Source organism: Typopeltis vanoorti, chromosome 17 (genome assembly GCF_054136105.1).
Source record: "Typopeltis vanoorti isolate ZY-2024b chromosome 17, IOZ_Tvanoo_1.0, whole genome shotgun sequence".
Classification (NCBI taxonomy): Eukaryota; Metazoa; Arthropoda; class Arachnida; order Uropygi; family Thelyphonidae; genus Typopeltis; species Typopeltis vanoorti.
Genome location: NC_143565.1, coordinates 9,544,926 through 9,568,413, shown reverse-complemented (window position 1 = coordinate 9,568,413; position 23,488 = coordinate 9,544,926). Strand labels below are relative to the sequence as shown.

The window sequence follows — 23,488 nt, the reverse complement described above, 5'->3', positions numbered from 1 at the left end:
AGAGATAACGGGGAAGATGAAAAGCATTCTTGCTTCGTCCCCTTTAAGCCGGTCCTTATAAGGACTATATAAGGACTGGTATCTCCACTTGGGCCTGGCTCCAACTGAAGAGACCTCAATAAAGGTCGAAACTAGTCTGGGTAGTGGCCCTTCCCTTAATGCATAACATTAGACATATCCGCAAGGAGATGTGTTTTGCATTATGGGAGATACTGAGATAGGAATGATGTTAGCTTGCTCCACCTTTGCAATGAGTTTCCCGGTGTTGTACTACCTTACCCCAGTCCTGAAGATACTTTCAGGCGCAAACTTTGTTTGCTGACACTTGGATAAAGGATTAAACTAAATTTATTATTATGTCTGAATAGTGTTGGTTCTGTGGATAATTTTCCTAATTAAGTCACATTAAAACACACCCTTTTATAGGAAAGAACATAGAATTGCTGCACTTGAAGTAAATAAAAAACAGCTTACCAAAGAAACAAAGCAAGTAGAATGCGGTAATGCATAGATATAAGGAAAGAGAGATGAGAAGGATTTCTTGTAGATACTTACTTAATAAAGGGTTCTCCTTGTCGACTGAAAAACTTGTCCTAAAAAAAAAAAAATTTATAATTATTATTTGGATTACTCTCGTTTATTTTATTATTTTTTTTAAATTTTATTTATTCATATTATTTTATGTTGCAACATTCCTATTCACGTAAATGTTTTTAAAATCTCTCATGTCTTAGAAACTTCTGTGGGTTAATACTTGGATAACTCAGAAAGCTATTCTAGAGACCAAGCAGGGGACTATTTTTGAACCACTTCAGATCCGCAGTAAGCAGCACGGTAGCGTCCCCATAGTTGGTGATAATCATCCCACCATCGGAAGGCATTTACAAGCATCACAGCCCACGGAAGATTTATCCCTCCCCCACAACAGCCTGTTGATTGTTTGGACAGGAAGTGTGCTGATCACTCACCCAACTGGACTCAAACATGAATTCGCCTTTGCAAAGGTGCATTCCGTACTTAACAACTCTTTGGCTTTCCCGTTATATAAACATGCCGCAGTTTCCCGTGCTTTGGCTTTAAAAAAAAATAACGTATATAATTTGATATATGTTAAGTGATGTGTCGGCGCCTGGTTGCTTTCATCAACAGAATGTGGGTTCGAATCTCCTATTGTGACTACAGTTGTTTGTGAATGTTTCAGACAATTTCTCTGCTATTACTGGAGGCCTGAAGTGCTTCGTGGAAGTTTGTTTTCTGTCTTTAGAGAAGGGAAATTGGATTACCTACAAGTAGATCGACAGTACGCAGAACCTTAGAAATACCCACGAACATAATCATACTGTGGACTATTACTGCAACATGAAAAGAAGTAGTGTAATTCGAACAGGTCTGTAAGCATGTGACTGTTTTCCGATTAACACCTAGACCAGTGGTTCCCAAAATGTGGTACGTAAACCCCCTCCACCTCAGGTATGCGATACGTTTTTATAATGTATGAAGCATTTTTTTTTAATTTTGATTACCTTTATGTGTCCTCATCGGCTTGTCTAGATAAGTGCGCGCATCCCATAATTTATTGCTTCAAAAAGTAAAATAATCTGAAGGAAGTTTTAAACAAATACGTCTCTTAGTGTGCATCAACTGACCTCTGTTATTGCCGCATCTGGCTGACGACTTGATCGCTTTTCAACCCCCTAGTTTGCATTAAAAGGCGAAATTAATATAGATCGAACTACGCGTTCGGAACTCGCCCCTAAATTGCATTCGTCTCATTAAGGTTAGTTACTATTATTCAAAATTTAAATCTCATAATATAAATCTCACCATCAATTAACGTTGCTCTTATCGAGATGTAAGATATCTGTGAGATATCTATAAGAGGAATCTGTGAGTTTTTTCATTTGAAGCTCAGTTAGGCGACCTGACACAGAAGTGGAACCAGGTTTATCTCTTACTATTATTATTACGTGACACCTCCAGGAAGTCCAAGGACTCATCACGGGAGGGCAGTCTACTCTACGTCGTTAAATACATCTCACCCTCTCCACTACTACTTAATTCTCCTACTGCGACACTACTACTACCATCAACGCCATCTATCGCCCATCACCACCACCACCAAGGGTATCTCTTGGTGGTGGTGGTGATGTTTCCAAGCCTAGTTAGGAGAAAAACCTTACTATTTAAGTATGAGATCGACTCGACTAACTCACCTTCAATTAAAAAAGTGCATATAAGGATTTCCCTTGCACGACGAGAATCGGACCCAGGTCTTTTCCAATCGAAGGGAGCAATGTTCCGCTGTTCTTCCAATTGTGCTACAGAGGCACCTATCTATGAACTGACTGGGTCGCAGCATGTGGCCTAATGATTTTAGGGCCGTCATAACTTTAAAGTCATAATTTTTTACGCTGGATACTTTTTTATTTTTATTATGTTTTCTTGTAGAAATGAATTTGGTATCCATAGCGCTAGGCCGCCAGAAGAAAGGCTGTTCGAAATGCGATTTCGTCTCGACTGCAGGAATTTTTGCTTAGTCTTTCTTTGACTGGTTTCTGAGTTAGTCGATCTTCTAGAACGGGCAAATATAGTCCTTTCCACAGAAATCCGGGATTTGAATCACGCTCCACACTATTTCCAACAATACTATATGCAGTGTTAGGGTTAGGGACCACAAGATTGCAGCAGTTGTCTGCTGTGCTCTTCTCCCTGAATGCCATTTAAAATCATTAATAGTCTTGGGGAAAGTTTATTCCATCCAGTTTTCAAAACTTAGTCACGGCTGAACATCCTTGCCGATTTGCGAATATAAAGACTAACATTAGCGAATTTATTTATTTACTTTTTCTTCGTAAATTTCATGCGTTTAGCGCATTGCATAAAATTGGGAGGTAAGCAATATAATTTTATACAACGTCAATGTCACGACGTTTTTTCTATCTTTATTTATTCTTTTATTACTGATTTGCGTGCTTTATTTCTTCACGCTATATTAACACAAAATCCACCGTTGATTATGACGCCACCTATTGCTTCTTACCACTAGTTTCTAAGCGACGATATACGCATGTCCAGTTCATTCCCTCTTACGATTCGTTACGTCACTGTTTACGTTCTTCCATTTTCTTCTATGTTTATTTCTATCAACAGCTCTTGTATTGCTGAGAACGTTTGCAAAATAAGTTTTTCGTGTGCTCTTTTATAAGGTAATCAAATTGCGACTTAACCAAAATAGAAATATGTAATAATTATCATTTGACGACATCATTAATGAATTTGCATTAATAGCAAGTCGAACATGCGCACTTAACAGAAAAAATTAAACACAAAATTACTATTAGTGTGCAGCAGGTGGCGTAGAGTGGATGGTGGATTGTATAGCGTAAATGGATGTTTAAGTTGATTCCTTAAACTCGATAGGGGCGTAACATAATAATTTTTTTTTTTTTTTTTTTTTTTTTTTTTTTTAAACATTTTATTATGTCTCAGTATAAATTACATACAATAATAATATTTACAATATTTAAAATAAGGTTTATACAGAATTTTTGAATTTAGAATATAATAATAATAATTTTTTTTTTTTTTTTATAAACGACTTATTTGTTTTTGTTTTTACAATGAAAGTGATAAGGTTTACTATCACACAGAGTATCTGCACACACACAATGAAAAACATATTATCTTTTTTGTACAGTACGAAAATTTGATATACAAAATGCAGTGTACATTTTATAAATATGAGTATACATTTTTTTTTTAAACTAGCTAAATATGGATTGGCATCAATGTGCACTCAATTCACGATACAATGCAGTAATGCAGCGTACACTCACAATTCAATAGTAATAATAATACTTTTTTTTTTTTACATTTCATTATGTCTCAGTATAAGTTACATACAATAATAATATTTACAGTATTTACAATATGGATTATATACATTTTTTTTTTTTTTTTTTTTTTTTTTTTATGTCTCAGATGAATTGCATACATAGTTGCTGTAGTAATTATATGTATATAATATTTATAACGCATTACAAGTGTATAACAGATACTTGCAAGTTAGTAATTTTCTTCCTCGAAGCTTAGCAGAGCTTATCTGAGGAAGATAATAGATGACAGAGGGTGGTGGTTTTATGGTTGTGTTCCTATAGTGGTCACAAGCCAGGTGTTGATTTTACTGTTTGTTGGTACATGCTTAAGACTTCGACTGCTATTACAGTTTAACTTTTTTTTTTTTTTTGTGAAAATAGGGTTGGATTTAGACATGGTGTGTTTGTTGCTTTGTGTTCTTGTAGTGATAGTTTTTGGAGAGGGGGGGTTGTCATAGGTTTTTTTTTTTTTTGTGTGTGTGTGTGTGTGTGTGTGTGTGTGTGTGTGTGTGTGTGTGTGTGTGTGTGTGTGTGGTGGGGGAGAGAGAAACAGGAATTGCTCTAATTTTCATTCTCACTATAATATTTATATAGTGCCTGTTTCAGCTCTCTGTATGTTCCTAGGTTTCTGTTGTCGAATGGCAGTTTGTTTATCATGTCAGGTACGTAGAAGTTTCGGGTGGCTTTGCCGTGGTGATTGTTGTACTTATATGTTATGTAGTTTGTTGACTGTGGTCTTGTTATTTGATATGTTGTTCTGGTTACTCTATATGTTGGACTGTAGTAGTGTTTTAACATGACTGTGTAGTGGCGTAATTGTTTCACCTTAAATATTTTGTGTTTTGTCCGTGCTTCGTGCATAAGAGTGGGTTGTTCCCAGAATATCAGTTTTATCATTTTATCTTGCAACCATTGTAGCCTGTTAAGTCTGTAGTCTGCGCAGAATGCGTATGATGTGATTGCATATCTTAAAATGTTTTCACATAATGCTTTATAGATTAGTATTTTTATGTGGGTTGGGGCAATGTCTTTTAATCTGTATAGTTTGCTTGCTATTATCCTAAGCTTGGTATGTAGGTAGTTTGTATGGCTATTCCAACTTTGATCTGCATCGAAGTGAAGTCCAAGGTAGCGTGTTGTTTTCACCTGTGTGATGGTTGTGATTTTAGGTTCTGCACTTTGTGTATAGGAGGGTGAATGTTTGATAGTGAGATATTTTGTTTCTTTGGGCAGGGTTTGGGGGTTTTTGAATATCATTAGCTTTGTTTTTCCAGGGTTTATATATATGCCGTTTTCGGTTAACCAGTTAGTGATTTGATTGATGTCGTGTTGCATGTTTTTGTAAGCGATATTTGCAGTGTTGTGAATGGATACTATGGCAGTGTCGTCTGCATACTGGAAGATTTTACTTTTTAGGGGGAGTTGGCTTATGTCGTGTGTGTATATGTTAAATAGAATGGGAGATAGGACAGCTCCTTGCGGTACTCCACAGGTTACTTGTACCTCTTTGCTGTGTGCTGATCCTATACGTGTGATGTGCTTTCTGTTTTTCGTGTATGCTTTAAACCACTGGAGTAGACGACCTCCAATTCCGATATGGGTAAGTTTCGTTAACAAGGTTTTATGTGTTAGTGTGTCAAATGCTTTTGTTAGGTCAATGAATACCACTAATGTTATTCTGTTTTTATCCAATGCAGAGTTTATTAGATCTGTGAAATCTTCCAGGAGTGTTGCTGTTCCTTTATTTTTTTGAAAGCCATATTGTGTTTTGGGTATGATTTGAAATTTTTCAACGTATGTGGAGAGTTTCTGATGTACAATGCGCTCCATGATTTGGTTGATTACAGGCAGCGTGGCGATAGGTCTGTAATTACTTATTATGTTTCTTTTTCCCTGTTTGTGTATGGGTGTGATTAGTGCAGTCTTCAGTGTTTCAGGTATGTGTCCCGTTTCGAAGATTTTATTTAACAGTTTTTGTATAACTGGGAGTAGGTCGGTTGAGTGTTTCTTGATGTCTTTTGGTCTGATTCCGTCTATCCCCGGTCCTTTGTTAGGATTAATTTGTTGAATTGCCAGTGATAGTTCTTCTTTTGTTACTGTGGGGAACCACATCGACTGGGTTGCTCGTGGACCTAGTGGAGAATGTTCGTGTGTGTGAGGAAAGGTTGTTTCTTGTAGCTTTTGGACAGAGTTCACGAAGTGCTGATTAAAGTTGTTTGCCAACTGTTTGAGGGATTTGGGGTCGCAGGCAAAGCTGTGTTTTATTGTTTCTGTGGCAGTGGTTCTGTGTATATTGTCCAGCATTTCATTAATCAGGTGCCAGGTTTCCTTTATGTCGTTCTGTGCTGTTGTTAATTTGTTGCTGTAATAGTTTCTTTTTGCCGTTCGAATCTGGGTTGTTAGGAGATTCCGTTTTCTTTTGTATTCAGTTTTTAAAGCGATATTGTTCGGTGACTTCTTAAGTTGTTTCCATAGGGCATCTTTTCTTTGTATGTCTGTTAGTATGTTGTCTGTTATCCATGGATTTTGTTTCGTTTGGGGGCGTATTTTTATTTTTGTTAATGCTTTGTTGTATATTTTGTTAAATGCAAGTTTAAGATTATTATATACAGCTTCAGCAGAGTCTAAAGATGCTATCTGCATCCAGTCTGTTTTTCTGATTTCATCGTTCACTATTGCTTCGTTTACAATGCTATGATACTGTTTTGTAGTCTCAGTGATTTTTATGGGTTCTGGTTCAGTGTGTAACTGCAATGCTGTGAAATAATGGTCTGCTAGTTTGCATGTTATGACGGCTGCTGTGTGGCTGTTTGGAGGGGCCCTTATATTTATATGATCAATGCAGGTTGAGGTTGTTGTGTTTCCGACTATCTCTTCTCGTGTATACGACTGTATGGATGGGGTTATGTTGTATGCCGATAATAGGTCTAGGTATTGTTCTGTGTTGTTATTTATGTTCCTAATGTTTATATTAATGTCTCCTATTATTATCAAATATTTTGAGATGCCTACTTTCGTGGCTGAAAGCCATCTGTTTAGTTCTTCTAGGAATTTTGTGGTGCTTAAGTTGGGTGGTCTATATATTGCGTTTAATATCACGGAGTTTTCTTGTTTGATGTTTTTAATTTCGATGCATATGTTTTCTGCGTATTCTAATTTATAGTTTATTTCTGTTACTTCTAGTTTATGTTTGGTAAATATTATTATACCACCGCCTCGTTTTGTTTGTTTGCAGTGTTTGTGTTGTTGGAAGTGTGGCATTTGGTAGGAGGATGCCTCTTCGTTTGTCGTAGATACTTCAGTCAGTATTAAAATGTCTATTTCGTCTATATCTTCCTTCAGATAAGCTTGCAGGGTCAGCCAGTATTTTTGAATGCTTCTGATGTTGATGTGGAGAATAGATAGTCCTTTTTTGGGGATTGTCAGTTGTTTCCATTCTGATATTGATTTCAGAATGTGGCAATTATCATGTTCCGGGGTGATTACGTCTGCTTGATGGTGTGCTTCCATGTTGGTTGGGGTGCTGGTCCTTCTTTACGAGTTGTCAATATTCCTTTCAATGTGACAGCATGTTGAGGTCATCTACGGATTTTATTTCGATTGGTTTTGAGTCTTGTGTCTTTCTAAGGAATATTTTGCTGTCTCTTATCCATATAAACTGGTAATTGTTTTCTGTTTTTACTTTCCTTGCTTGGTAGAATATTTTCTGATAGTGTGGAGTAAGGTATTCAGACAAGTATATTGGGGTGTTGTCGTGGTCTCCTTTCAGATCCTTTACTACTGGATTTTTAATCTTGCTAGCTTTTATAAGCGTAGTTTTTGTTAGGCTGTTGGTGAGTCGCACTACGACGGGAGGTGGACGGGTATTATTTTCTCTTTTCCTTTTTTGTGGTAACCGATGCACTGACTGGATGTCTCTTGGTTCAATGGGGGAGCCGATTTTTTGGCTTAGTTGTATTACAGTGTCTCTTAGAGGTTCCGTAGCTATTTCTGGGAGACCATTTATGAGGAGGTCATTTTTGTGCTGCTGTTGGTTTGAGAGCTCGTACTGTTGCTTTAGAGAGTTTAGTTCTTGCCGTAGGTCCGTTGTTTCTTTAATTAAATTATGCTGTCTTTCAGTTAGCTCATTGATGCAGTTTTTAATTTCTCTAACGGTCTGTAACATATCTTCTATCGAGTTATTATTAAATTTAATAAATGCCTCGTATTGGTTAAATTTTTCTGTAATTTGCGCGGTATGTTTTTTAAGTAGTTCTCCAACAAAATCGATTAAACAGTCTTTTAGGTTTTGTAATCTATTTTCGAGTAATGCATTTAAAGATGGCTCACCTGGGTTTCCGTTGTTGATTTCTTTGTTTTTAATTCCCTCTGTTGTTGATAGCTGTTTACTGCCTGCGGTTGTTTTCTGCGTTGGCTGTTTTCCGCCTGCGGTCGAAGGCGAGGTTCCTTTGTTATCTCTGCAATGGGGACACTTCCACTCGTCACGATTCTTGTTTGATTTTCGCTGCCAGGTAGTCTCGGACAATCCTGAACATAAAAAATGCATGTTTCTTTGGCAGTTCCTACATGTTACGTGGTTTTCTTCGCCCGTTAGGTCTTCTTGGCATTTGTAGCACTTCATACTTCTTGTTTGACGAAGATCTTGCTGTATTTTCTAATATGGCGTCCTCCTTTGTTCTCTTCTCGCGTAGTTGACCAACGTATACTTCGAACTTTGAATACTTATATTTTACTTATTACTTAACAGATACTTACAGTTTTTACATCTATATGTTCGTCTTGAAGAACGGCGTTCACTGGTGTGCTTTAAATTTTAATTCACAAGAAAAGATCTACTTTGCAACTTAAAATATGGGAGCATCGAAATAACGTGCTTGCGACTGCTTGCTTGCGATCCCTTGTACTTAGCGTGCGTTTAATATTTTGAAATGATGTTTGTTGCTCTGTTCGTGGTCAATAATAAGAGATTTTGAAATGCTCATACTATCACGCCATCCCCCACACTCCACACGTTACAATATGAGCTTCGTGCTTTATGATATTAAGATATTTGCATTGTAATTCAAGAGTACAATGCAAAGAAGCCTTCGTTTTCTAACCAACCAAAAAACATAAGTTTGTGCTAATTCTTCGCAAATTTATAACCTTATTAAAGATGCTAGACTTACCCATTTCTTAATTGGAGATGGAACAGCAAGCGATATTTGAATGAACATCCAGGCGAAGACGATCCTCATGCTTTTAGGTTAGACAGCAATCCTATTAAAGCAAATCACCAATTAGACGAATCAAATCAATTCGAAAATTTGAAAAAGCAAATAGGGAACCATAAAAGGATGAGTGTAACTGCTTCATTACCTTTTAACCAGGGATAATTTGTGGGCAAGATAATACACTTCTTCCCAAACCCAACCACCCATCCACACCCACACTACCCCCCCCCCCCCACACACACACACAAAGACGGAGGATAGTAGAACGATTTCTTTTTTCACTGAAAAGTAAGTAAATAAGAAATTTTCCGCATTAATGAATACTTGGTCTCCATACTAAATGGAGACTAAAGATAATAGCTAATGAGCAAAAAGATGAAGCAAACGCAGATCTCGCCTGATTTATTTACTTTCTAGACTCCAAAGAAGCATGCATGAGATGAAGTTTGCTATCAGGACATCTTCATCTTCCCATAAAAATAAACCGCTCTTCGTAGAATTGCACGAAACAGTCAAGGATGTGTCTAAGAGTTAGAAATGCTACAAAAATAGAACTACAAAATGGATTTTGTAGTTCTATTTTTCAAAGATTTTTACGAATTACAAATATCTTTTTGAAATTACTTTAGAAGTAGTAAAAAATCAAACGTGTATTGTACACGGCCATTTTAAATTTCCTGTTTATGCCCGATTTTTATTCAAGCTGAAAATTTACGCTACCACATACACAAGTTAAATATGGTATAAAAATGGCTACGCCTCAAGAAAAAGTGCAGTCCTCTTGGAAAGAGAGAGAGACGAAGTCTTTATCATTTTCAAAGTAAACTTGTGAAAGCAGAATTAGTCTGCTTTCACAATACACACACACACACACACACACACACACACACACACACACACACACACACACACACACACACACACACACACACACACACACACACACACACACACACACACACACACACACACACAAAATTAACAATCAAGAAATTTTAACAAAAAAATATCTACTTGCCGATAGGAGTAACAGTCGCGTTTGGTATATTGATAGATTGACGTCTGTTTATTTGTTACTTATATTATTTCTAAATTATTTAATTTAATTAAATAATAATACTGTTTACTTTTATTTTAGTAATATAAAATATTTCACATGAGGTTGTGCTATCACAAAAAAAAAAAAAACTGTTTTATTAAAGAATTAATTTTTCATCAGATAGAGAATTAGCCTGTTCTCATAATACACAAAAAAAGTGACAGAGAAATTAATTTTAGCGAACAGAATTTCTACTTACCGATAGGGGAAACACAATCGCTTTCTGTGTATTTACAGATTGATATCTGCTTTGACAGACGTTGTTTGTTAAATATCAACTTCAAACTAGCTTTATGGGAATTAAATGCGGATTTGTTCTGTTCTGCTCATGCGCAGGATGTCTGCTGTTATGCAAAATTTTATGCTTGCAGTAACGAAAGCTGAATTAAATCCTCAAAGGGTAACTCAATAGTTAGTTTTCATAACATGTTGCTGTTATTGTTTGTGTTAGCTTTCAATGACCTAATGATTTCGCTCATTGCGTTGCAATAAGCTCGATTTCCGTTTCTTTATCCTGTTTCTTTATTTGTTACAGGGTTATGCTAAATGTCGTCAATGAATACGGAATAGTATCAAATTTGGAAACTTCAATACTTCCAAAATTCAAGAATTGGGTGAATTTTATTTATATTTATTTACAGAATATTGCACGTTTTTATTAATTAATACATCTAAGTGACTTTCCTCAGAAGTTAAATAGCAAGGTTGGTATATAAAAGATATATGCAAAGATAAGGACTCATCAACAACAGAAAGTGCATGGACGAGGGTTGTCCACATTATCAGCTGTCTGGTTTATAAACTATGTAAAATCAAATAATCGAGGTTTGCTTTGATACCTTTCTTCAGTTTTTTGTATATGAATGACGCTTTTTCTCAATCGCTTTTGCATTTGAACTATCCCCGTGCAGGAACGGGTGCACACCACTGAACAATGTCGAGTACGTAGTTGACTGCTGAGTGCATCGTCTAGAGTCCGATATAGCAACGGCATTCCTGTAGTTATTGTAGCTTGAGAAAGTATTGTGATGTGAAGCCAAACTATCTGTCTTAATGAGAGGCGGTGTTGATATCCAAAATTTCCACACTTGTAGTTGTTAGGAAATGTTTCTTGAACATAACTTAAACTGTGAAAGATTATTTTCTGGTCTTATTTTGAAGTCAAAGTGGTTTGACACATTTGGAGTCAAGTCTCTTTAAACACCAGGATACTTTCGGTGGCTTTTATACTTTCGTTCTTTTTTTTTTTTTTTTTTCATTTATATACTTAATTCATTTGTAATCCCTTGCTTATTTTTATTCATTTCATTTTGTACATTTCCCCCTTTTATTTAATGTTCGAAAACATTAATTATATTTGGTTGCCTCAGGCCTTTATGTTTCTTAACATGATTTTAAAACTTTGGTGCAATGTCTTTTCTATGAAGTGCTTTTAACTTTTGCCGAGTATTACAAGTGGCGGCTCGTGGTTTGAAATTGTGGGGGTGCTGCAACTTTCGAAATATACATACATACTGTAAGTACAGTGTATACGTGTTTGGATAAAATATCAAAATTATGTTAAAAATTAAAAAAATAAATAAAACATGAAAACATATTTTTTATTTCATAAAATTATACAGTTTGGTATAATTCAAAATTACTTAAAAATAAAATCCATTCCTTTAATTGTAATGTCCAAGTAAACACGATAAGCACTACGAACACTCTACTACTGGCACAAACTGCGTATAAATAACAGTGGAACTGCGCGACGGACAGTGCCACATTACGCTGATAGCTCGCATCTCACAATGACGTGTATTTGCTTGCGCGCGTAGCAATATGACACTGTGGTAAACACAGTGCTGCTAGCGTCCTTCGCCCTTCTAAGTGCTACAAGATGGATTTTTATTATTTTTCATACAAAATAAGAGAATTGTATAGGATTGTTGATGATAAAATTAAATATTACAAGCAAATATAAATAAATTAATAAATATATTTATGTATCGAGAAAAATTGGAGGTGCTGCAGTTCCACAGTGCCTTATGCACGAGTCTCCCCTGAGTATTACTTTATTCCGTGATTTTAATCACATCCCAGTTAATACAGAACGGTGGTCTGTGAAGTTATATGCATAAACTCCCACTGTAGCTTGATATTTCTCTTGTTTTTAACAAACAAGTGATCCAGGCAACCGTGATCGATCAAGACTGATATCAATATTCATATATATGGATACAGCTTTAGAATAAAGTCCATAAGGATCCCCCTGCCTACTTAAGGCAGATTGTTTCATGATGGAATGTAGAAGGGGGGACACCATCTTCCATCGAGATGTGTCGTCTTGTAAAACGACTCTTAAAAACAGCTTAACTAACACTAGTTTGTTCAGTGGCACGCAGTGAAGAGATGGCTAATAAGTGCCGATATCTCGTAGTACCTAACCTTAACACAATATTTTTTAATTTCTGAAAATAGTGTGAGTTCCACGGTTGATTTGATTTTCTTGAATTTACGGGACGAAAAACCCGAGTTTCAGAGAGAAAAAACCCGCTTGCCCGCGCTAGAGATCTACTAACTGGGGAACCGGTAGAAAAAAAGGCTTAGAAAAAGTTACGGCGAATTATTATTATTTGTTGAAATCAGAAAAATGTTTACATGCCTTGGAGATGTGGCCCTTTACTATTGTTATTATTATCTATTATCGTTCAAGCTTGCTTATTGAATGTAAGGTGGGAGCAGCATGTATCTAAGGGTTCAGAGAAAATGCCTTATACTTGTAACTGTATGTAAATTTCAGAATTATGGAGACTTTTTCAGACAATTAGGATGAACCAGATTTAATTTCGATATAAAGATATCGAATATATAATGCTCAGGTCTTAAAACATTCTACTTTCACTACTAACTTTAAGTTTGTTCGATGGCTGGGTCTAATAGAACTAGTTGGTAATCCATCTCTTTACGCAGAACGATGATGCCGATGAGTATTTATGAGATATGCAAGCGTATTTATAGATTCTCAGAATTTCATTGATTGGAATCGACCGAAGTCCACTGGTCATTTATAGAGTAGTTGGAGCCTTCCTCTTGTTCTTTATCTCCATGCCTTGCACAGAATTACAACCATCCTTTGCCCAATTGAAAAATAAATCGCTGGACTCCTACAAAGACTTATTCCAAAAAGTCTTTTTGGAATAAGTATTTTTCTTCTTTATGAAGAAAACTGATTAGGAATAAGTGAAGTAGTCACTTTCCCAAATCTCACAACGTCTGATTGCTGAAAAATACTGTATTTGTAATGTGCAAATACATAGAATAATACTTAATACGAGTACATGATTTTTTTTAAAGGCTTCGATTATTTATTTATATTTATTCTACTTCAAATTGCAAAATAACTTTGCATTAGTTCTTTACCTCCGCTGAGAAATGTGTTACAGACGAAAAAGACGATACCACTCCCTTTCTTTAATACTGACTATTTATTATTAGTTACGCAGTTGTATCTACTCTCTACTTGGTATATATTTTCTTTTTTGGTACAACAGATAGATGTGACGTAATATAACCAGGACAATTGTAGGTTGATGTTCTACCATTGGTAGCATGTGTATTACTGCTTTCAAGTATATGAGTCCAACTTGCATAAGAAAACATTCTATGGAAAAATAAAATTAAAATAAATAAATAAATAAACAAAAAACAGCATAGTGATATTTTAGAGCGTTTCATCAAGGGCAAGTTAGTTTGTAATAAATGTATTTGTGCTGTTTCACAATATCTTATGTGGATAACGGCAACAGTTAAGCAATATCAGATTGCAACTAATATAACATTTATACTGGACTGAGTAATATATATATCAAACCATCATACCTCGTGCTGCCTTGGCATATTATTATTAGAGTATAATTGACACAGTAATTAGAATATGTCAAAAATAAATAAATAAATAAATAAACGAACCGAGGTTATTAGCTTTTTATATATTTATATTTTTCATACTTTCAGATACCCTAAAAGACTGCCGCTGTTTTACAAAGTATTATCTACAGAGAATATTTACAAAGTATTCTCTACAGAGAATACTTTGTAAATATTTTGTAATGAATATTTTGTAAATTAAGCATTTCTACAATTTCCCATTTTCCCGATATATAAATAAAATGTATATAAATAAACCGCCTAACGAACAAAAATAACGGCAAGCCGATTATATCGTCTGCCGGAACTGCGTAGCAGAGGACTGCCCTGTATTTCCTTCAGGCAAATGCATTAAATACATTTAATAAAATCCTTTCTGTTTCATATTAGCTCAGTTAGAATGCTTATTATGTTATTAGCATATGTTACGCGATTTATTATCCCGTGTGTTTAAACATTCGCTTAAATTTCATATTTACACTTGAATTTCATCTAAACCAGTATTGCTTAAAAATTCTCAGAAGAGAATTACAAAATTTAAGCATTTAAAACGGTATCGCATTTTACTGTTTATTTTTACTGTTAACTGTTTACTTGCTTGTTAATTGTAGTTTCACCTATTACAGTTGGGAAAAAAATGAAGAGAACAGTTGCAAAGCATTACGTAATTACGGGGGAAAATGGGGCGTTCTCTTAGTGTTTTTTTACATGTATTATTTTTACAGTGGCGAATTCTCCCTGCTTACTATGCAGGCTCATTAATTGAGAAAGAAGTACTATTTATTTGTTAATAAATGCATGCATTTATAAGCATTCCATTTAGGCTTTTATTTTTGTAGACAGAAGACGTTTTAAGCTTGCGCGGCAATAATTGAGCTTTGCGTTGTGTATCGAAGGCCAACGCTAGTCAAGCTACCTTGGCTTGTTCGGTTGTGGGAGCATCGAGGTCCTCGCTTCAGCACTGTGATTTCATGTGCGCGCATAGTCATTTCCGCTCCCTGTACGTCATCTCACCCTGTTGCTTAAAGCACAGGTCATACGCAGTCAAAGTAGCTCTAGCCAGCCTGTGTGCGTGTTGCTTGGAAGATTTACCATAAACTTTTTATCACGACGTTATTGACCAGTTCATAACGAAGAACCGTAGGGTAGAATTTGAATTCAAGTAGCTAAATTGAAAAAGATAGAATATCATTCGTAACATAAATGTCGTATTTGTATGATTAAATGTACATAAATTTCTAAATACATAGTTTTAAATGGTCAGTAATTCATTATTCCCCGCTAATCAGACTTCAATCACACCTCTCACTCCCTGAATGATAACAAAAGCAAGCGTGAATTTCAAGACCAGCATTCGCCCCTGTATTTTTAGTATATAATTCTCCCGGTTAGTTAATCCAAAGACTGGTTACGGTAGTAGCTAGATTTTACTAGGAAATAGCCATTATAAAGCAAGATGGTATCCTTACCTAACTGTATTTATTTCTGCATATATGTGTGTATGCTCACAGCACCGGCTTGTCAGGTGAGGGATTAGAAACCCAAGTTTCCGGAAAAGAAAATTATATTTATTTTATTTATTTATTCTTTTTTCCCGATTTGTTTTGCGTCACTTCTGTTATTATTATTATTATTATTATTATTATTATTATTATTATTATTATTATTATTATTATTATTAAAAAAGGGGGCGCTGTGTAGGCATACGAACAGTCGCACGGTGATATCGCTGCTCCAGTTTTTTATAGTTTTAAAGTGGTTCCAACTCCTGTTTTAAGTTGAAAGTGCTCCCAAGTAACCCTACTTATCACGCCGAAGACAGTGATATAAAATTCAACGAGATCGGCTAAGAAGAAACCAAATTTTGAAGTGTTGAAAAGGGAACAGAGAGGACCGTGGTCAACAACGAGCAAAGAACAAAGGACGTCGCCATCTTTATAATCACGCCTCATTGCCTAAGGGAAGAAAGGTGAGTCATGAAGTGTATCAAATGCCTGGAGGAGTTATCGTCCAACGGAAATAATATAACTTGTACGAAATGCAGTAGGATTCTACACTTAAAATGTGCCGGCTTTTCAGAAACAACCGGGCAACATAAATATGAACCCGATGTAACACGTGAGGAATGGAAGTGTGTAATCTGCATGAGGAACAAAGAAACGCACGTAAGGCAGCCACCTACGATGCAGCTGATTATACCGGAGGCAAAATCAGATGACGAACTGAACAGACAAAAAAACGCAGGTGAGTCCTATAATTTAAACTCTTTAGGTATACTAAGAGAAAACGGTCTAGTGACTATAAAAGCCAGCTTAGCAGATCTTGTGCAAGAACTCTTTAAGAAACAGAACGAACAAATAACAAAAAAATCTAGCGAATATGAAGATTTGGTAAAACATAATAATTTAGCAGTTATAGAAGTGTTGCAAACGGTAAAAGACATTAAAATGAGCATTAACGCACTAAAAGACAGGCAACACAATTTGATGAAAGAGACACCCGAACTCCGTCAAGAACTTCATTCTCTAAAACTACAATACGAACGTTTAAATCAGCAACAACATAAAAAAGATCTTGTCATAAACGGTCTTCTTGAAACTGCACCTACAGAAAACCTCAGAGACGTGGTTTTAAAATTAGGCCATGTAATTGATATCCCCCTACAGCTTAACGACATTCAGACCGTAAATCGGATTCCTAGGAAGAGCAAAAACCAAGGCTACCCACGACCTGCACCAGTCATAATTCGTCTTAAGAGCAAGTCCACAAGAGACAATCTCATAAAAGCCAGCAGGCAGAAAAAAACAGTTGCCAAGGACTTGAACGCACAGCAAGACAATACACCAATCTTCCTATCCGAATATTTAACACCATTCAACCAGAATCTGTTGTACCAAACAAGAAAAGCAAAAATGGAAAAAAATTACCAATTTTTGTGGACCAGAGATGCCAAGATATTCATAAGGAAGTCACAAACTTCAAAGCCGATACAAATTAAAAGCACAGAAGACATAGAAAGGATGCCACTGTGAAGAAAAAAGCCTCCTAAATAGTTCAAAAAGAAGCCCACAATAAAAAAAGAATGTGAACCATCAAGACAGATGCAATAACACAGGATACATCGGCAATTTCACTTTGATCCGACCTTTCAGATCATTCATATGACCTCCCAAAGATCTGCCTACTTCCAACACAGCAACCAAATCAATAACAAATATATGTATATATAACCGGTATCACCCTCAGATAAGCTAATTACAAAGCTTCGAGGGTGCAGTTGAGTTACATCCCAGTAGTAGTATTTATCTAACATTATTCACCTAACATTCTGTAATGAATTCTAATAGTAAACAGAAAATGTGATAGTAATACTTCAGTTATATATTTAAGTTTAAAATTATATATTTAATTTACAATTTAAATTTTAAAAAATTATTATTATGTAAACTGCAACATAAGTAATATTGTTTAACTTGTGAGTCATTAAAAATAAACACGATTACTATGATTATTATTAATGGTAATAATACACACTTTTTACTCTTGTGTCAATGAGAAATTCTGCAAATGATAATGATATTAAGAGTAATTATAATCCTTACTGAACTATTTTGCAAGAAAAAGATGCATTGTTGCCTAAATATTAGTATATTCATGTAATTATTTGAGAGATAATAAACTATAAAAAAAAAAATTATTTGATTGAATACGTGTACAAAACCAAATTACTTTGTCAAAATTTTTGTGTAATATTTGAAAATTGAGAAATAGGAGCATGTCACGTGTGTGGATGTGTTCGAGAGAGAGAGAGAGAGAGAGAATGTGGTTATTTTATGGATGAACTTCGTTAATATGCGAATGTCCCTCCTCTAACGATCTGTTGAGAAATCCGTCTCCACCCGTCCATCATCTGATGCAGTGAAAGGTTAACATCCAAGAGTAGCAGGACATCGACAGCAGGTGAATCAGCACAGAATGCTGAACAGGAGAACAATGTTATTGCTCTCCTGTTATTATTATTATTATTATTATTATTATTAATTCACACCTCCAGGGAGTCCAAAGACTCATCGAGGCAGGGCATCTACTCTACAACTCTCTATCTCCACCACCCACAATCCACCAACTACAATGAATCACAACTACACCAATGCCATCTACCGTCCACCACTAGTATTTTTACAGACAATCACAAACATCCAAGTCCACGGCGGGATTCGAACCCGCAACCTGGAGAGCGGATACGCTAACCAATTCGGTCAACCAGGTCGGCCGAGTGGTTGACGTATCGGACCAGAAAAAAAAAACATCCTTTGAAACCGTTCACGATCTATAATTAATCGCTTTTAAACCCAAATGATTCAATTACTTATTCGGGTTTGATTAACTTTATTGTAAGTAACAAAGGCCTTTGGAAGCGGTGGTCTTGCAATGCGTACAGATCAACATCAAACTTCGCTGTCTGTGTGGATCTCTACAGCAAATGCCATCCGTATGATCGCGTTTATTTTTATTCCTTTTCCTTCTTACGATGAGGCTGGAATCTTTCTTTACACGTTTCTGTGGAGTACATGTAAACTTGCCTATGATTCGGCCATCCATTTTCTCTCTATTTCTCTGCAGCAGTTAAGATAAGTCTCCTCTGGGTCTCAGCCGCTAATCACAGGATGACGCAAGTACTTTTCACTTCTTATTTGCAAAATCGATTAGGTTTTCACGTGGATGAAAGATTTGTCCTTAGCCCAACAACCCAACCCTTGTCTTCCTGATTGACTGGGTGGAATACTCCTCCCTCTCTGCAACCAACTGGCTGTTTGTTTGAATCTGACTTTGGATTGTATCAAAGCCGAGGTCCAATTGGTCCAAGGCAAAGAGGCCTCTGTGTTAACCGTGTGTGTTCTTCTAGCTGGTGCACCTGTCTTGTAGGAGCGTCTAGGAAGCAAAATCATGCTACCCAAAAATGAAAATGGCTAACTAACCTTCGTTCGAAAAGCCTTAGCAAGTTTCCTTGCATCCCAAATGCGACTCGAATTCAGTTGTTTTATTTTATATTAGAAAGGGTTGTGTAGCTCAGCAGAAGTGACGTTTGCCCTCTACAGCACTTCACCGCACGAGGAAAGGCGTTCGCTAGTCATCGACTAGAGGAAATTTTTCAAAGCCTTTTTCGACCGGTTCCCGAGTTAGTCGATCTCTGCACGGGCTAGCGGGTTTTCCTCCCGGAAACTCGGCTTTTTCGTCCCATAAACTCAAGAAAATCGGCCGTCGAACCCACACTATTTTCAGACATTAAAAATATTGTGTTAGGGTTATGGCCCACCAGATGGCGGCACTTACTAGCCGCCTTCTTCACTGCGTGCCGATTAATTAGTGATAGCCTTGGGCCAGCTATCTCTGATTGGCTACCAGGGGAGATTGAACTGCCCACTCAGTTTCCAAAAGTTACATAGGGCTAAAAAACGGCCTCGCCTACTCCCTATACGGGAACAAAAAGGCGTTAGCTGATTTTTTATTTATTTTATTTTATTTTATTTTCATTAAAAGTGAAAATGTTTGTACTCATTGCGACTACACCATGGAGACACTCTTAGGCTTGAGGCTAACGTTTCGATAGTCCCTGCGATTGCGAGAACCCACAATTAAAAATTTTAAAAAAATCTTAAAAGATTCCAATCGATTAAACACAGATTACTGTTGATCCGCAAGATGACAATTGATTGTAGTGACCCCAAACACAATATACTGGTATGTAATTTTTAGACATAAGCATGCCTAAACATGTCCTCCTAATTCACTCTGCCCTTTGTACAACTCAGTTGATGGGTAAACATGTAAACGAGTATGCTTGTGAATAGTGCATTTTTATTTCTCGTACGAAAAAAAAAACAGACAAGAAAAAAAAGACAGATGGACTAACTTCTCATGCACACCACCAGTCTGAATGTTTGCACGATCACTGGATGGCTTGGGCATGTGTAATAATTGGCACGACTTATTTTGTGATTACTCCAAAGCTCTCAGTACATCACACTGCCAGACACGAAAGATTTCTCTTTGATTTCTGGACCAAAATTGTGGCTGACATCTTCGCAAGCCCCTATGATAGTTGCTCCTCTGAAAAATTGAGGGTATTAGTCCGATTCCAGTAAAATAAAAAATATTCTTCAAAGAAAAATATTCATCAACTGTCACAGTGTGTAAACTTTCATCGATACCCGTTTTGGGTCGAGAAAGTGTAGTTCTCCTCTCCCACACATAGACAAACAAACAAATAAACAAACAAACGCACCTCTAGTTACAGACTTGAAACGCTTTCTTCCTTTTGACATTCATCCCCAAACTCAATATTTCATTTCCGACTTTGAAAATCATCTATAAAATGAATCGCTGTTGTTCAACTGATTCTTCTGTTGAGTAGTGCAGCTGATCCTAGAGGGACAAACAAAATTCACGTGAAACTAAATGAATTCAAGATGTCGATATTGAAGTGTATTATTAAATGCATTCGATCAAACTTTAACTTGGTTAAAATAAAAATTAATCTTCGGTTTCCAACAGGCCCGAGGGATGGTAGATGCAGAAGATATTAAAGCTAACACCACCACCACCTTTCCTTCCATATCAGTCCTTTGGATGATGATGCAGATGAAAACTTTACTCTTGGAGAAAATGTTAAGCATTTTACAAGTAATTTCCTTTCTGAGACATTTTACAGTAGTCTCTGTAGATCTAGAAACAAAAGCATCCGATAACATTTCGATAGAGATTCATATACTAAACAGAGAATGCATATTTTCCTTGAAGTCGTATTTTAAAACTCAAATAATAAGTAAGCATCATCAAACAGATCACAGATTTCTTTTTCCTTTTTTATAAAGTATGCTACGAGTGCTCCTGTCTTCAAAAAACACAAACCTGATCTCTCTTGAATTTTTAATTTCATTTCGAAGTCGAGAATCCAGTGGTTGGAGCGTTGGTTTGGTCTGATCCTCAACCGGCACTCCACTTCATTTCAAACGTGTTCTATTGGATTGAGATCAGGACTCTGTGAAGACCACTCGACATTTTTGACACAATGTCCCTCAAACTATATTTCTATACCACCTGGGGTACGATATGGTGCAGTGCGTACACATCCATTTCATCCATTTTATCAGGGAAAACAGTCACCGGACTGCTCCACCTCCAACACCAAACTTCGCAGTTTGTATGTTGAATTCGGGGAATGTGATCAGGCACTTACTACACCTACACTCGAATAGCAAAGCAGGTGGTGTGATTATCGCTGGATTTCAAATGCTCTACGAAACCAGCAGTTATGTTTTTACACTAGTGAATTCTGCGTTGTGGTTTGTGATGTTGATCTTGGTTTGTAGGGGGAGGCTGTCCGTAAACAATGGACGCTGGGACGTTACCTTTCTACAGAAATAGCTTAGAGGCTGCAGCTCTCTTTCCTTACTATTCTACTATTAATGTAACCCCTGTAAGCTCTCTCTAAATTCCATAGTACTGTAATTATTTCCATACCGGATCCATAGATTTCCTTACTACTCTGCTGGTGCTTTTCTTCGCTGAGGTGATAATCTCACATTTCCATCGGATAATGCAGTTTTTTTTTAACATTCATTTTAGATGATGCAATCTTTTACCATGGTCACAAAGGAATCTGTTTGCCTTGTATGGAAGTTGTTACGTGTGACAGTAGGAATAAGCATCAGTGGTTCTAAAGTATTCTGTTTTACCGAAGTGGATTCAATAGTAATTGTCTCTGCGTTAAGTTTCTCAATGGTCACTCTTATAAGATGTCTGTCAGTTGTGAGCATATTTGGTGTAAATGGGACCTCACATGAAAGATACTGACAAAATGGACAAGGTTCTTGGCATTGAGATATGATCTCACGAACGTCTGCCGAAAACAAAACTTACCATGGAAAAGTGGAAGTATTAGTCACACGTTCGTGCAACAGACGAAGCTATTTGATTATATATTGAGAGAATAATTTTTTATTTTGTCAGAGATTAGAAAAAGGTTGCCCACTTCCAGTGCTTTTTTTTTAATTTTTTTATTAATTCTTCTGAAGTACAGAAAATGATGAATCCATCGAGTGCATGACATATTTTTGAACGAATTTTCAACAGAGTGACTACAAAATTAATTGTGGATGGAAATTTGGATATGAAGAAAAAGTTTATGTAGAAAGAATTTCGAAATGTCACCTAATGATCTTCGAAACCATTTTACCAGATTCATCATGCAGGTCATCTTTCTTAAAGGTGGTCGAAGTTACGAAGCGATTTTTAAGATGTGAATAACGTTTTTTGATTATTAATTTTTCCATTTCATTTTCTCAAGAATTTTAAAGAGCATTTAGCAAATTCATCATGGAAAAGTTCACAACCCAACAACGAACCAAAATCCTGCCACTTTATTTTGAAAATCAGGCACATTTTTGGCAAGCGAATTGGCCATCACGTTCTCCAGATCTCACGGCACCAAACTTCTTCCTATGGGTTGATCTAAAGGAAAAGGTGGAGGTGAACAAGCCCCGGACAGTCCAACAGCTGAAGGAGAACTTTCGTGCGAGGGCGCTACAGCCAGAAATATTAACAGCTGTGGGAGCCCGTCTTCGTGAAGCCAAAAATCGAATCAAATAAAAGTTGTGAAGATTTTAAAACTCTTCGTGACTTATTTAGGCCATGTGGTTTATCATAACTAATATCTCCAAATTATTGTAAAAAAATAATAAAAATAATTAAGAAATAAAAATGATTAAATGTTTAAACCCCCTTCGTGGCTTATGGGGAAAATAATGCACGAGGAGCCTTCTTCAAGAAATAATCGCCTACATTAAAGGGAATATTTTACGTGAAGTTACGTATTTACAGAAAATGGCATCGAAGCATTTTGGTATCGAACTATGGACGAAAGCAACTGGACGTGGATCCAGCCACCATGAGTACCACAACCCAAAAATTTCTCTCTCTCTCAATATATTGAATCAAACACATCCATTATCGAACGTGCAAAAGCAGGTTTGCTTCTTGGGGAACCATATTGGATGGAGAAATGAAAGCATGTGCAAGTGATGTTGAGTTATTTCCTTCCACGTATGGCCCTTCTAACAGCACCCTTTTCATTTTTCAGTTGAATTTGTGGTTGATGTAGTAGAGAACGTCTTGCATCTGCGCTGTCCGATTAAGTTGTGTATTCGCTACAACTTAAAATCCTTTTCCCTTCAGAATACTAAGGGAAAAAGTGGGAGGGGAGCGGAGGAAATGTTGTGAGTAAAGCAAGTGGGGAATCCTCAAGGATGGGTGACTGGCTAACAAGCCCACAAATGATAGAACGCCATTGGAATCGTTTCCAAATAAGTGGATTTTGAAGACGTGTA

The 23,488-nt window shown here is 36.4% G+C and overlaps 1 protein-coding gene across 1 annotated transcript in view; it reads right to left on the bottom strand.

Annotated features, from left to right (window-relative positions):
* Positions 1–23,488, bottom strand: part of LOC150097130 (2-Hydroxyacid oxidase 1-like) — a 34,456-nt gene that overhangs the window by 5,550 nt on the left and 5,418 nt on the right. The window contains exon 2 of the mRNA XM_090407592.1: positions 13,693–13,833. Within this exon, the coding sequence (XP_090263718.1) occupies positions 13,693–13,833 (141 nt within the window). The remainder of the gene's footprint in view (positions 1–13,692; positions 13,834–23,488) is intronic.